Source organism: Ostrea edulis, chromosome 4, assembly GCF_947568905.1.
Source record: "Ostrea edulis chromosome 4, xbOstEdul1.1, whole genome shotgun sequence".
In the NCBI taxonomy this organism is placed as follows: domain Eukaryota; kingdom Metazoa; phylum Mollusca; class Bivalvia; order Ostreida; family Ostreidae; genus Ostrea; species Ostrea edulis.
This window is the reverse complement of record NC_079167.1, coordinates 74,942,007-74,958,401: the sequence shown is the minus strand read 5'-3', so window position 1 is coordinate 74,958,401 and position 16,395 is coordinate 74,942,007. Positions and strand designations below refer to the sequence as shown.

Sequence of the window (16,395 nt, the reverse complement as noted above, 5' to 3'; positions counted from 1 at the left end):
TTTACCAGTGGTGACAAGGCTTCATAGAAAATATGCAAAGGTACTTCTTTTTATAACCCAAGTACCTATATCTATTTGTTAACGTAAGTACATGTCCTATACAAATTTCTTACTTAATCTCTACATTAAATATCGAAATTTCTAGTACTGAAACATTTCTTGACAAAGTTAATGAACTTCCTCATACCTGGTGTCCAACGAACGTCCCTCGACACCGGAACATTTGCTGAGGGTCATACACTGCAATAAAGAAAAACACCATTTACCAGTAAGTCCTCTACTGAATTCAGAAATATTCTACAACACTTTTACAAATTTAAATTATTCATCAAATTTTTTAAAATGAAACTTTGGAATAAAAATTATTTTTAAGCTAGCACACATGCAAGCCATCACCAATCATTATAAGCCATAAATTGCTCTGTGGCTATCAACTGATTTAAAAATTATGATACTTTTTAAACCAAAAACAATAATTAAATGATTTAGATCAACATAATTACTACCATTGGTAGCCAAGTGAATATAGGTTTAGTCAGAACATTACCATGTCACTTGGAACAAAAACTGAGTTCTATCTGAGACTTGTCACAACTTCACACTAAAATCAGGCCTTTGAGCCATAAAACTTGAATGAGCTTAATTTTGATCTCAGTTCCTTTTAGAGACAGAGCATACATTGAAAAAAAAATGAGACTGAGATAAAAAGTGATTTCATTGGAGTTTTATCGCCCCGGAGCCAAACAAATATCAAGAGATAAGTTGAAAAGTCTGAAACATCAAATTCAATGAATTTTTTTAAGTTCAAGGGCCATAGCTACCTATGCTCAATTTACAAACTAAAACTTCATCTGTACTTCACCAATACACAACAACATTCACCCATACACAACTACATTCTGTAAAGCAGTTCAATATCTGTAAGCATGCTAAATGGAAATAGCTGAAAGTATGTTAATCAGGGGAAAACTTAAAACTTGACTTGTAAATCATCAATATACAATTCTGTTCAATCTATGTGAAAGCAATAAAGGTCTATAAACTGAATTCTTAGAAATTTTCATTTAACAGAAAACTTGCTTGATCTATATAACTCTTCTATACATAACTACACACTAAGGATAATGAGTTCAATATCTGCAGGAATAATAAATGATGGACAGAAGAGGGTATCACTATACACAGTGACCCTTTTGATGTGAGGGAAATGAAAATGTATAATTACAAGTGTAAACTATCGACTTGAACAATGACAGACTGAATGCAGAAAGAATGTAAACATGTGCAGGAAAAGAGAGGGAAATAAAAATCATCTTCAGTAATCAATGATGAGCAGGTTCATGCAAACTGAAAAAAATTATTCCACACCAGAGAATAGTACCTCCAAACACTGTATTCCTTCCATTCAGCACACTATTAATATGTGCCACCTCATCCTGCAGAAAAAGTAAGACCAGAGTTAACTCCCTTAACTATGTAGTGATTTTGTGAAGTTGATTTAATTACCTCCTTGCACCACATTGCGTCCATTCAACTGATTTTGTATGTTGGCTAGTTCATCCTGCCAAAATATCAAATCAACATTCATGCTTAGCCTTTAACAACTACACTATAAAATATGATTGTCCATTCTAAAACAAATTATAAAAGGCCCATGGGCCACAACAGTCATCTGAGTCTATATCTGATCTATCATACAAAGATGCGACTCTTGGAAGCTTTGGAGTTACATTTGTTACCCCACACTATGCTACAATTGGTTGCTGCCCCCATACTAAGCCAAAGATTGTTTTTTGGAAAGCTGTATGCAATATGAGGAAGCATCCATATTGATTCAAAAATTATAAACGTTTTCTGGAGAAGATGTACAATTTTTTCTTTTTTAACACATTCTTATGTAAAAATTATGAACGTGTTCTGGAGAAGATGTACAATTTTTTCTTTTAACACATTCTTATGTAAAACGTGTTCTGGAGAAGACGTACAATTTTTTCTTTTAACACATTCTTATGTAAAACGTGTTCTGGAGAAGACGTACAATTTTTTCTTTTAACACATTCTTATGTAAAACGTGTTCTGGAGAAGATGTACAATTGTTTCTTTTAACACATTCTTATGTAAAACGTGATCTGGAGAAGACGTACAATTTTTTCTTTTAACACATTCTTATGTAAAACATGTTCTGGATAAGATGTACAATTGTTTCTTTTAACACATTCTTATGTAAAACGTGTTCTGGAGAAGATGTACACATTTTTCTTTTAACACATTCTTATGTAAAACGTGTTCTGGAGAAGATGTACACATTTTTCTTTTAACACATTCTTATGTAAAACGTGTTCTGGAGAAGATGTACACATTTTTCTTTTAACACATTCTTATGTAAAATGTGTTCTGGAGAAGATGTACACATTTTTCTTTTAACACATTCTTATGTAAAACTTGGCATTCCTCTTGTGGTCCTACCCTGGCTCAAAGTACAAACATGAGGAAGACTGACATTTTAACAATTCATGCTCTTACCCCCGCGAGGATTTTCTTATCTTCTATCTACTCCTAAAGCAACAACAGACAGACGGGCAACATACTTAAATTAGACTACGCCCTCTTCAGCCGCAGCACAGGCAGACTAATAATGCTGAATAACTTCTAGTATAAATAAATTCTATTATAAATCTGTTCATTTTACAGAGGGAACATTGACACATACCATAAGCATGGCTCTCTCCTTGCGATTCTCCACAACTTCACTCAGTAGATTACTCTGATTGCATTCGATAATTTCTAAAATTATATAAAGATGCATAAAGAAGATCTTTAAGTACATCAAAATCATTATTTCTTCAAATCTATAAACTGAATGCAAGAAATAAATAGATTGATTTAGAAAACAAACCCCAGGTGTGATGCATAACAATAATAACTGACCTTATGACCTTTAATTTTGACCTACTATTGCCAAAATCTATAAGGTATATTTTTTCAACCTTCCCCTTGAAGTACCTGTTTACCATCAGGAGTCTGTAATTTGAACAATACTCAAGTAATCACTACAGACAATGTCATAGTTGTTATCTCATCGTAACTTTGACTTTTGATCTTGTGACCTCGGAACCTGTTCGTAACTTCCTGTGATCAGTCACATTTGGTTCTGGTTTGGCTCTTTTATCACATATATCAGATACAGTACAATTATGAATCAGTGTAATTGGTTATGAATACCTGTAATATATATATACTGTGTTTATATATAATGCATGCTTCACGTTATGCAATGATATTATCATACAACGTTATGTAAGTTTATGCACTCTCCCTATACTGTTTCTGTATGTATCATATCTTTATACATCTACTGTACTGCCTGTGTGTATATATACATGTATATGTAGGTGTATGTGAATCCAATGAGCCATATGGCTCATGGAAATAAAGAAACTGAGCTCCCACATCTTCAATAAGTGTACTAATAATTTACCAGCATTTATTCTACCTTTTAAATTCCTCAGTTAACCCTATCTCTCTGACATCATCATTCAGGAATATTTTGAATCAATATGACAATTTCTTTAGAAGTATCAATATCTGTTAAGTACAGTCTACGCTGGATATAATGAACTTCAGGGGACTGACCTGAATTTTTCATTATATCCAAAGTTCAATATAACCAATGTTGAACTACACAAATATTGCTACTGGGGGATTTATTTCAACTTCAATATAACAGATAGTTCAATATAACCGACTTCAATATAAGTGGAGTGGGCTGTAGGTTAAAACAATTGGTCACTGACCTAGTTTGATTTCAGCAGTTTTCTCTAGGTTCTCCAATCTCTCGGACAGTTTTCCTAACATGGATCGGAGGAAGTTGATTTCCTGGTCTTTTTCCTCCAGGGACTCCTGAAGTTCTCCGACCTTTTCCTCCATGTGACTCATAAAATCCTTCATCCCTTCGTACTTACACAATTTCAGGTGTTCCTGGAGTTCCTCCTGTGTACCGGTAAACTCACAGCTACAACAGTTAGAAAACAGTTAGAACACAGCTACAACAGTTAGAACACAGCTACAACAGTTAGAACACTGCTACAACAGTTAGAACACACTAAAACAGTTAGAACACTGCTACAACAGTTAGAACACAGCTACAACAGTTAGAACACAGCTACAACAGTTAGAACACAGCTACAACAGTTAGAACACAGCTACAACAGTTAGAACACACTAAAACAGTTAGAACACTGCTACAACAGTTAGAACACAACTACAACAGTTAGAACACTGCTACAACAGTTAGAACACAGTTAGAACACTGCTACAACAGTTAGAACACACTAAAACAGTTAGAACACAGCTACAACAGTTAGAACACAACTACAACAGTTAGAACACAGCTACAACAGTTAGAACACAGCTACAACAGTTAGAACACAACTACAACAGTTAGAACACAGCTACAACAGTTAGAACACTGCTACAACAGTTAGAACACTGCTACAACAGTTAGAACACAGTTAGAACACTGCTACAACAGTTAGAACACACTAAAACAGTTAGAACACAGCTACAACAGTTAGAACACACTAAAACAGTTAGAACACACTAAAACAGTTAGAACACAACTAAAACAGTTAGAACACAGCTACCACAGTTAGAACACACTAAAACAGTTAGAACACAACTACAACAGTTAGAACACTGCTACAACAGTTAGAACACAGCTACAACAGTTAGACCACAGCTACAACAGTTAGAACACAACTACAACAATTAGAACACTGCTACAACAGTTAGAACACAGCTACAACAGTTAGAACACTGCTACAACAGTTAGAACACTGCTACAACAGTTAGAACACAACTATAACAGTTAGAACACAGCTACAACCTGTATTTGTGATGAGGACATCGAACACTCACCTGTATTTGTGATGAGGACATCGAACACTCACCTGTATTTGTGATGAGGACATCGAACACTCACCTGTATTTGTGATGAGGACATCGAACACTCACCTGTATTTGTGATGAGGACATCGAACACTCACCTGTATTTGTGATGAGGACATCAAACACTCACCTGTATTTGTGATGAGGACATCGAACACTCACCTGTATTTGTGATGAGGACATCGAACACTCACCTGTATTTGTGATGAGGACATCGAACACTCACCTGTATTTGTGATGAGGACATCAAACACTCACCTGTATTTGTGATGAGGACATCAAACACTCACCTGTACTTGCGATGAAGACATCAAACACTCACCTGTATTTGTGATGAGGACATCAAACACTCACCTGTATTTGTGATGAGGACATCAAACACTCACCTGTACTTGCGATGAAGACATCAAACACTCACCTGTATTTGTGATGAGGACATCGAACACTCACCTGTATTTGTGATGAGGACATCGAACATTACAACAGGTTTTGATGTGGTCCTCAAGGTCCTGCAACGGAAATATCAATTTTAAAAAAACTGGAGACAAGTTTCTGGAAAATCACGATAAATTCTACGACTCCCTGGCAGGGACCTACTTTTCTTAACAACTGCGGACACCCTGTGTGGTTTGGACACTCCACCATCATATAATCACAGGACTCTTCGTGCTCTCTGTCAACATTGATCAGATATCATTACATTCTGAGACATTAAGAAAATTACCTTTACAGCTAATTCAAATGTTTATAGCAAATATATGTAAATCATGTTCACTTATGTACGGCAGTATTTCTACCTGATACACCTAAAGCCTAGGGAAACCCAGATATCACGAGAATTTGCACAACTCTTTGTAAAATGCGCTGACATAAAGTTTAAAATCTGGAATGTTAGTGGTTTTAGTGGCGGCGCACTATCATTGATTGCGGTCTGGAATGTTAGTGGTTTTAGTGGCGGCACACCATCATTGATTACGGTTGACTGTAACAATGACTCTTGAAAGATAGGATGAGATAGGAGAAACACTATCTTCAGTCCAAACACTAAGTAAAAGAAAAATATTTAGAAATTCAATTTTTTTTTGCATGTTTTTACTTCATATTACATTTGATTTGTTTGGTTATCAAACCAAATTTGTGCATTCTTCAGGTAACTGGCCCAAATTGCTTAAATTTTTCATACTTCATTTCAATGAAAGTACCACTAATGTGTTATATACGATCCTTCTGTCCCGATTCAGACTGCCTAGTGAAAGGATCATCAAAACAAACTCACGTTCTACAGGAGACTTTGACGGTGGCCTGACATCGGGTGGGATCCACCTCATATGAATGTCCGTCCTCGGACAGACGACAGCCATGGCGACAGTGGATGTACATCTCCCCGATCTGTTCAGAGACCGCGATGTTAGCCACCACAACAGCTATTCCCTGGTTGTCAATCGGACAAACACCTGTCACAAAACAAATAGTTAATGATATCATTTGAAGATTTTCAAAGGATCAGTTTTTTTGTTCTCTGCAAGCACTAATATTGAAATAGTTTCCAATCTTATATCATAATCTGACAGATACAATACACCAAACCTGATGAAATATTTACCTTCACTCTGTCTTGTTACACATTTTGATGATATCATAATCTGACAGATACAATACACCAAACCTGATGAAATATTTACCTTCACTCTGTCTTGTTACACATTTTGATGATATCATAATCTGAGAGATACAATATACCAAACCTGATGAAATATTTACCTTCACTTTGTCTTGTTACACATTTTTTGCAATAGGAGTGCTGGAAAATATAACACAATTGTATCATCACTAAATGGGAGAAAAACACAAATGTTCACAAAAGTGCATGGATTAAACATGTTTGAAACTGTGTAATAGCTTACACTAACAGTTCCTTCTTAAAAGCAATGTTCAGTGTTTATAGAAATAGAGGATAGTCAATGTTAATGTTCAGTGTTTATAGAAATAGAGGATAGTCAAGTAATGTTCAGTGTTTCTAGAAATAGAGGATAGTCAATGTTAATGTTCAGTGTTTATAGAAATAGAGGATAGTCAATGTTAATGTTCAGTGTTTATAGAAATAGAGGATAGTCAAGTAATGTTCAGTGTTTCTAGAAATAGAGGATAGTCAATGTTAATGTTCAGTGTTTATAGAAATAGAGGATAGTCAATGTTAATGTTCAGTGTTTATAGAAATAGAGGATAGTCAATGTTAATGTTCAGTGTTTATAGAAATAGAGGATAGTCAATGTTAATGTTCAGTGTTTATAGAAATAGAGGATAGTCAATGTTAATGTTCAGTGTTTATAGAAATAGAGGATAGTCAATGTTAATGTTCAGTGTTTATAGAAATAGAGGATAGTCAAGTAATGTTCAGTGTTTCTAGAAATAGAGGATAGTCAATGTTAATGTTCAGTGTTGATAGAAAGAGAGGATAGTCAATGCTTTGTAGTTGGATATGGAATTCATTTCCTAAGTAAGACAGAATTTTTTTTTTATTTTCACGAGCGTGAATATATAAAAAGAAATCCTATCTTATGAGTGAAATAAATTCCATATCCAACTACAAAGCATTGAAATTTCTGTTTATTACATTTTCTTTGGTTTTAGAACATGTTTATTTCAAATATTAAAGGATGTATAGTAATATACAACATGAGGCCACAATCAGTTGTTATTTTTACATTGTGAAAATATCAATTTTATTCAATGAATAAAACTGGGAGTGGTGGCATGCTCCTGTGATTTAGCTACTTGGAGGTCAGAGATGGGTTGAAAATGTTCCATACCACTGTTGAAAATGTAATAAATTTGTTTTCTTTGAAGACTAGAATTAGAATTATGTCTGCATTGTGTTCGTGGTACTTACCCCACATGTGACCATCACAGGATCCTTGTAGACATTGTTACACAGTTTACAGAACAGACTTTTACTAGGGGGTTCAACAAATACCATAATATCCTGTAAAAACAATATACATGGCATTGAATATAAGCAAGATTTTATCTATCAAACTGAAGTCTCAACATTTTCAAGAAAAATCCAAATGTTCTTTCTATGGACCTTTTTTATGCTCCTCTCCAAAGTTGCATACTGCAGTTTTATCATTATTCATTCATTAATGTCATACTTGAGTAAGGCCATGAAAATTTTAATCATCAAAGAAGCTCAATTTTACTTCAATGGAAAGAATAAAGTAAAGGACTATGATCCACAAACTGATGCAACAACAAAACTTTACTTGCTGGCAAAACCTTGAAATTTAATGAATGCAAAAATTAAGAAACAACACCATTGGTGAACACTGTACTGTCACTATCACACATACTGATAAACAAATCATGTTTCCTTCATAATCAAATATGTATGTGAGATACAGTAAAACCTGCCTAATCTGACACTTGTGAAATCCGTTTCACCCGGCATTCTGACCCCTATTTTCATTTTCAATTTCAGATTTTCATTGTTTTTTACACTATTTATTCTGATACACTACGTATCACGACAAAATATCTGTCTCCCAGTGCTTGTTGGATAAGACAGGTTTCACTGTAGTATACCAATATACTAACCTCTGTTTCTGAATGATGCAGTGATGTAAGAGATTTTCTGTGGTTTGGAGACATAGGATGTTGATTTCTAGTCTGTATGACATCTCCATATCCCGATGCTGAGTCTGGAAGTCTGGGACTGGAATCTCCGAACACAGGAATCCTCTGACCCGTGTCATTGTATGATACCTGGTGTGTGATCATTTTACCCTCCTGTAGCACAATGCTGTTATTCATCTAAAAACACATACATTTTGTACACTTCAACACTCAATTTCATAAAAGCAAAGCTTTATTTGAGTAAATGCTAGGCCCAATAAGGATGTGAAGAACATATGTGCTGTTCCTAGCAAAAAGGGTCATTAAGTATATTAATGCTAAAGTGTGAATTATAGAGAACATCCCTTAAACTATTAGAGCAATGTTGATTGTCGTTAAAATATTACAGTCAATCAAAGATGACAACCAACTCGTGATTGGTAATCATGACCTTTTTCTTTTCAAGTGTGCAAAAAATGACGTTACGTTTTTTTCATTATGACGTTTTTTTTAAAAAACATTGTTGAATAAGATAAAGGACTTTTTTGCTAGGAACGGCTCATATAATATGCATGGTTTATGAACCACAAAAGCATAGTTATACAACTATAAAGTTATCATCTAAATGATGAACATGTTGACTTATTAAATGATCAAAATTTGAGTATTCTGCATTATACAGAATACACCAACCATTTGGCTGTTCCTGTTTTCACTTCTGACTGGTGATGATGTGCAGGAGGAAGGTGTCTCTTCTTTTCCTGGAGAAGAATTTAAGCAAAATGACGACTTGACACAATATACATGATAGCTAATTCACCTTCCACTCCTTTTCGGATCCATCATAAAAAAATGTTGCATCCCTATCACCCACCAACATTGTTTTTTGTGTTGTTTTTTTTAAAAATATTCTAAGGTGGAAAGCTACACCAGAGAAATTTGATATAGATGAAAAGTGGAGGAGATTTCCAACAATATTTTTAAATTGAAATATTTTAAATGTACTTTATTTAGTCAAAAAATACAGTTTAGTAAAAAGCAATCTGAGAAAAATTTAAAACCCCTGCTGGACTCGAACACACGATCTACAGTTCAGCAGTCAACGTGCTAACCTACTGGGATACTCAGCTATGCAATGATTTTTTGAATGAATAGACAAATATTGTTGAAATTTATATTTTCATTCATGTTTTGAAAGGAAGTAAGAAATTATGACAATGTAGAGTACCTCCTTATGTCTTAGCCATTAAAAATTAATCTATAGGTGGATTGACATACAGATGCATGAGGTATAACTATTTATAAGATGTTCCTAGGAGACCTAAAACAAAGCTTAAATTTCAATTTACATTGGACAGAATCTAATACGCCGGTTTCGAGATACACCTGAGTTATTTCCCTTTGGAGAACTCTCGTACATAGTGAGGCGCGAAACAATTTGTTTACACGCGGGAGTGGGACTAATATTCATCACTGCGTAAGTGAATGTACTCAGTAAGTTTCTCATATGCTGTTTGATCACCCGAATTCAACTGATACACAAACTAAGTAAGTTATAAGTATTTAGGGAGTAATTAAATACATAGAATTTTTATCGTATAACGTTATTTCATTGGTCATAAGTACCACATCTAAGATATTACTTGCAAATACGACATTGTTTATATGCTTCCACTTTAGTAAAACATTTCTTTCGATAGTATTTTGTATTTCCCACATTTACATATCAAAAGATAAGACGCTTTTAATACATTTCATCGTCTACCTCACTGACTGTAGTTCCACTCTGTCCCACTGAGTCATTCAAAGTACCACTAAATACACCTCATACACAGAAGAGTTCGTATCTCGAAACTGGCGTATTATAGCTCTAATTCCAGATGTCACACACAGTTGGCGAGTTCACTCTTTGTGTACCATTCTACTGTACTACACATACTACTGATTTTTTGATATACAGTTGCACTTTTATCTGACAAGAAAAAAGGGCATCCAGTTACAGCTGAATGAGATTTAAAAAAAGGAGAAAGATTCGCAGCTGCCAACATTCAAGTCAGCATTGGTGCCTACTGGGACACCAAGTAGTGCTTGCTATTCATTCTGGAACATGTACATGTACTACTTGAACTATAAACTTTATTTTCACCTTACTATACATAATGTACCTGAATGTGATGTTGTTACTGGGTGGTTTTCTCCATAATTTACAGATACATACTGAAACTGAAAAAGGAAAGATGACCATAATAATATACCGCAGTCAACAAAATTTCGGTACTCAAATTACCGAAATGCCAATGATTTACTGAATTACTCCCAAAATTACCGAAATGCCATCTACAACTACTGAAATCCCCCTTTAAATAGAAACTATATGTAATTTTGCGCTTTATAAATAAAATAATAATAAAAAAATAATTAAATCAATTTTTAAAGTAATATATTGAAAGACTAGGTATTGATTGTGTTAAATTCCACCTCTGAAGAAAAAAATAACCTAAAATAAACTTTTATTAGTGTCAATTTGAGGAAGGTAACTCATGTTATTTTTCATTCATTTAGAAGAAAATGTTCATCCATTATTTTTTGATTATATATACATTTTGTTCATTGAATTTAATCAATAGTGATTATTCAGATATATTTTGCAATTCCAGCAAATATTGCAGGGGAGGGGGATTTGCGAAAACTACACAAGTACAAATTTTCCTAGAGTGTCCGGGTGGCGCAGAGGTAGCTAAGCACTCTCGCTTCTCACTGCTGCGACCCAAATTCGATCCCCGTGGTTGTATGTGAGAGGGTATTGCGGTTGCCCGCTCAGACACATGGGTTTCCTCCGGGTACTCCGGTTTCCTCCCACTTAAATGACCCCCTATCGCAAACATTCGTGCATCAAAGGACCCCATTGTAAATAAGCTTTCGAGCTTTCATGGGTTATCCTTGGTATTTATGTATGTATGTATATATATACCAAATAAATATTTATTTTATTTCATTTATTTATCGATGTTTCATCATGAATGCGAGAATTTAACACAATTAAAATTCCTATATTTATAATCACAATTTAGTGTTTTATCATCAAAAGTGAACATTTATAAACTTGATATGCATTAATGTATACATTTAGAGGGGACTTTTGGTAGTTTTAGGTGGCATTTCGGTAATTTCAGTAAATCACTGGCATTTTGGTAACACTGGGTACCCACAAAATTTGACTTGATATGAATGATGATCTATTGGTTGGCAGTTGTCATGTTAACCCTTTGAGCTATATGCAGCTATCATGAGCTACGTAATAAAATTTGAAAGGACACGGAATAGATTGCTGATATTTCATTTTTTGCTGATATTATGCCATGATTTGCAATCAAATTCCGTAACACAGTACTTTGTCTGCATACTCATAGACTTTAAAAATAAATATCCAATGCATAAAAATATCCAAACACATTTTTGGCATGATATATTTATTACCTTCATGAACGAATCTTTCTTTTGTATCAAAGGAAAATATACATTTCATTCAATAAAAGTGCCTTTTGAAATTGGATGTTCTAGTTTGGGATTACATGTCTTTATAGTGAAATACGACTTTGTTGATTGATGCCAAATTCCATTACAACTGAATCTGGTAACAACGAAGTTCTTAATAATTCATAAATAATTCATTATATTGTGAATGTCAAACTGATATTTGTTGTTCAATCGTTTTACCCAACGGCAAGTTCATTGCACTTACTGTCTGAAAACGTCAGATCGGAATTTCCCATGTAATGTTTACATATCTAAATTAAGACTCAGCTCAAATGGCCAAAAATAACAGAAACTCGACATAACAGTGATTAATAATATGAATTAGCACATTGAAATAAAACAGTTAGTACAGAATACATCGCTCAGTGACTCACAGAATTTGTTCTCCGAGCGTAATCATCTAGCGGGTCGTAGTCCTGAAAATTCTGTGCCATTTCTACCGTGACCCACTTCCTGTTCTGCGTTCGGTATTAGTTGCGTTCATCTTTAAGCAAGCCGTTCGTGAAAGTGTTCATGGCGGACGCCTGAGAAAACAGTTTTGGGCATGCAATTTCATTGGACAGTTGAATATTTGAATACTGTTTGCTTTACGTTCCTTCAAGAATTTCTTTCACTCATACTGAGAAGTAAGATAACGAACAATGATCAATCTCATAAATCCCATAAATAATACAAAAATGTAAGGTATACCGGAGGTGGGATCAGGCGCCTAGGAGGAATAAGTATCCCTTGTAATCCGTATTCAAAATCAGTATACATGTAAAAGAACGGCCTATAACAATTGGTAATATATCTTCCGGCGTGACCGTGTCTGAGGGCTAAGCAAAAAGTATTGGCATTAATTAGATATATCTATATATCCATAACACGATAATAAAACATTTCCGAAGAAAATCTGGACGTTTTTAAAGGATGGCTATCTATCAAAGCATATCAACATCTTATTACACCATTTAAACATTTGATCCGCCTATTCATTGAACACGGGAAATATAATGCAATTCACGGGCGGATCCAGGCTATCGGAGCTAGCTCCTCGAATGGCTCGAGCACTCGGAATAGATCGTTGTCTGTTGCCTTATCCTTATTATGTTATACATGATAAAATACTTTTTAATTTACATAGATCAAGTTCGCGAGACATTCGAGGAGTTTCGATTGAAGATGTAGGTGGATCGGGATCCCCTTTTTGCGGACCAAAAAGTTTAAGAGTTATTCAATTTTAACGAGACTTTGAGTTAAAATGACACGAAAGGTTGATACTTACATGTAATTGCATCATTCAAATTTATCAACACCAGTATATCATTTAATTCTAGGATAGATATGACGAAACACTGATATATATTTACGATATTTTCGTCGGATATCACTTAAAGGGACATGAACACGATTTGATTTCTTATTTTGATTTTTCCATTTTTAATGTTTAGAATGCTTAACTAAGGCAATTTTAATGGTCAGCAAAAATTGAGTGTCAGTTGTCGAAGTACGTGGGAGTTAGAGATGTCACTATTCTTTAATATGTAAACAAGGCTCGTGCTATTTTTTTTTTTTTTTTTTTTTTTTTTACATAGGTTAAATATGCATGTACACTATTAAAAGTTTCATTTACATCAATTTTTTAATTTCAAGTTAATTCTGAACACAATTAAATAGTTTCTAGTGTTTCGCACATCTCATTTTGTTATTTTCTATTGAGCAATCTATATGTAAACAAAAACATGACACGAGCCCTGTTTACATAACAAAGAATTGCACATGAGTGTTGTACCTCACTTATAACTCCACAGCTGATATTGGTTGACCATTAGAAATACTTTAGTTACGCATTGTAAGCAGTAAAAATGGAAAAATAAAATTTGAAAATTTCAGCTCAAATCATGTCCACGTCCCTTTAAGAATTATTAAAAAAGTATATTTAACATAAAATTTTGTTAAAGAAGTAGAAATTAATTTAAAAGTGAAAAAGAAGTGCCAGGAAATGCTCAAGATGCAGGATTTTGCAGCAGTTACCGCAGAGCTTCTGGGGACCTATGCTGCCCCCGATCCCTGGCCTATTGGGAGTAATCTTTAAATCAGCTTTTTTTTTCATTGTTTAATCAGATCTGAGTATGGCGATTGGTATGACTAGAACTTTGGAAACAAGTAGTAAATAAACTAAGCATTTTAAGGTTTATCTCCCTAAGATGTTATACACACAAGCAAAGGTTGTAAATGGGGTAGGGGTGAAGGTTGTGAAAAGTACCTAAAGATCAAGTGCAGGTTGTGAAAAGTACTTAAAGATAAAGTGCTACCCCCCCCCCCCTTTTATATATATTTTTTTATTTTTACAAATTCCTGGATCCGCCTATGCAATTAATGTAAAAAGTGCGTTTAGATAGGAGACCTGGTACAAACGAGAAGTGATTTCATGATTGGAAAGATATGGTTTACACGTTTTTACGGATTTTATGTAATATATCAGAACGATGTGAATTTGTGAAGAAGAGATTCAGAATGGCGAAATACACGTCCTCGCGCTGGTATTCGAATCAACGTCATTTTGCCCAGAATGTTCAAGTTCCCTAGGTATTGTTTGATTTTTCATTAGTTTTCTATATTTTCCTTTTAAACATGTATACACGTGTTACCTATAAGGAAAGCTCCGCTCCCATGGCCTTTTGGACCGTGAGAGGGCTTCGCCCTATATGAAACACGTACATGTAAGATAGCATTCGACCTAACGACATGTTGTATTTACAAATGATATTATAATATGTAATCATGAGACGTCGCCAGCTGTAGGCGAAGTACCACAAACTTAGAACTATGCTTGGAGGTCAAGGTCGTAGCATTGTTCTTTAACGTGCCAACGCTTGTCGCGATACACGACCTCCATTTTAAGCCGGTCACACTCGAAAGACCCGTGACTCTCACTTTTAAATACCAAGCGTTTTGCCAAAGAGCAATTGCGTCTTAGGCTTGTCCAAACCATTGCACGCTACATATATATCAAAACTTCCATATATTCTTTTACATCACCCGGCGGCAAATTGTGAGATGTCCTTTATCAAACATCAAATCATGAAATCATGCATGAAGACCTGATTCTCTCTTAGTGTTCAAAAGGAGTTGTGAAAGGTCAAGGTCACTCTAAAGGTTGGTTCTGAATTGTTTGCAAAACTAGTTTTTGTTGTGCATTTTGCAATGGCACTTACAATACTATTTCATGCTAATATTTAGGTTCCTATTGGTTTTCAAGGTCATTGGAAGACAACACCCGAAATCCTTTGCGTTCTAAACTTGATAGTACTACAATGACGCTACTTTGCCATATGTCATGTTGCTAGGGGATGTCCTGTTTTGTAGATCTCTTATTTATAGTTGTGAAATCTTGAACATCTGGTGCCAATGTCGCATATCGAATATATAATCCGTCATATAAGTGGGTTTAAAAAAAAAAACCCAAAAAACCAAAGTAATACCGTCAAAACAAAAACGCAATAGGTAGAGAGAGATAGAGGATATATATATATATATATATATATATATATATATATTAAAAGAAATAGAATAAACAGTACACAAAGTTAAAAAAATTTAACTTTGTGTACTGTTTATTCTATTTCTTTTAATATTTTATACCGGACACTGTGATTTTTTTTTAAAACACAATTTGGATATATATATATATATATATATATATATATATATATATATATTGTAGATAGACAGATAGCTATATAGACAAACAGACAGGCGGATGGATGGGTGGGTGGATGGATGGGTAGGTAGATAGGTAATATATAGATAGGTAAGTTTGATATAAATTGTCCCTCCCCATCTTGATATCATAATCTTTCATGAAACATCCTGGATACGCTTTGAGTCGACGCTCATCGATTGCACATCAAACATAGTCCGGTTATAAATCAGGCTGCATTAATGATGAATTTGCGATTTGTTAGATCTCGGGCGATCATCCCTTGTAGGGTTGTATCAGTCATGCAAAACGAGCAATAAAAACTACAATTATATTTGTCTATATTTCCTCTAAACAAATTGATAATAAATCATAGCATATCTATTAAAGATTAAACTGTTTTCCAGACGTTCGATTCAAGTACGAGTGTTAAAAATCATGCATACAATTGAAAAAAAAAATTAATGAATTTGAAGCGGAATATTTTCTCTCTCGATATTCCATCATTTGCCGTTGTTTTATATTTCAGCTAATCTGTCAAGAAAATCTTGTACCACATGATTCATTCTACATTTCGAACGATTTCGTTTTCTTTTCATGTCCCGCTAAGTTTT

General features: G+C 34.4%; 1 protein-coding gene across 1 annotated transcript in view; it reads right to left on the bottom strand.

Annotated features, from left to right (window-relative positions):
• LOC125669151 (uncharacterized) overlaps positions 1 to 12,614 on the bottom strand; it is a 55,988-nt gene extending 43,374 nt beyond the window's left edge. The window contains exons 1-13 of the mRNA XM_048903600.2: positions 12,471 to 12,614; positions 10,725 to 10,782; positions 9,253 to 9,320; positions 8,542 to 8,757; positions 7,838 to 7,930; positions 6,709 to 6,748; positions 6,224 to 6,401; positions 5,545 to 5,620; positions 5,398 to 5,456; positions 3,795 to 4,012; positions 2,711 to 2,784; positions 1,507 to 1,561; positions 188 to 240 (exon numbers count right to left, since the gene is read on the bottom strand). Coding sequence (XP_048759557.1) covers positions 188 to 240; positions 1,507 to 1,561; positions 2,711 to 2,784; positions 3,795 to 4,012; positions 5,398 to 5,456; positions 5,545 to 5,620; positions 6,224 to 6,401; positions 6,709 to 6,748; positions 7,838 to 7,930; positions 8,542 to 8,757; positions 9,253 to 9,320; positions 10,725 to 10,782; positions 12,471 to 12,530 — 1,248 coding nt within the window. The 5' untranslated portion in view covers positions 12,531 to 12,614. The remainder of the gene's footprint in view (positions 1 to 187; positions 241 to 1,506; positions 1,562 to 2,710; positions 2,785 to 3,794; positions 4,013 to 5,397; positions 5,457 to 5,544; positions 5,621 to 6,223; positions 6,402 to 6,708; positions 6,749 to 7,837; positions 7,931 to 8,541; positions 8,758 to 9,252; positions 9,321 to 10,724; positions 10,783 to 12,470) is intronic.
• Positions 12,615 to 16,395: the final 3,781 nt, after the last annotated feature.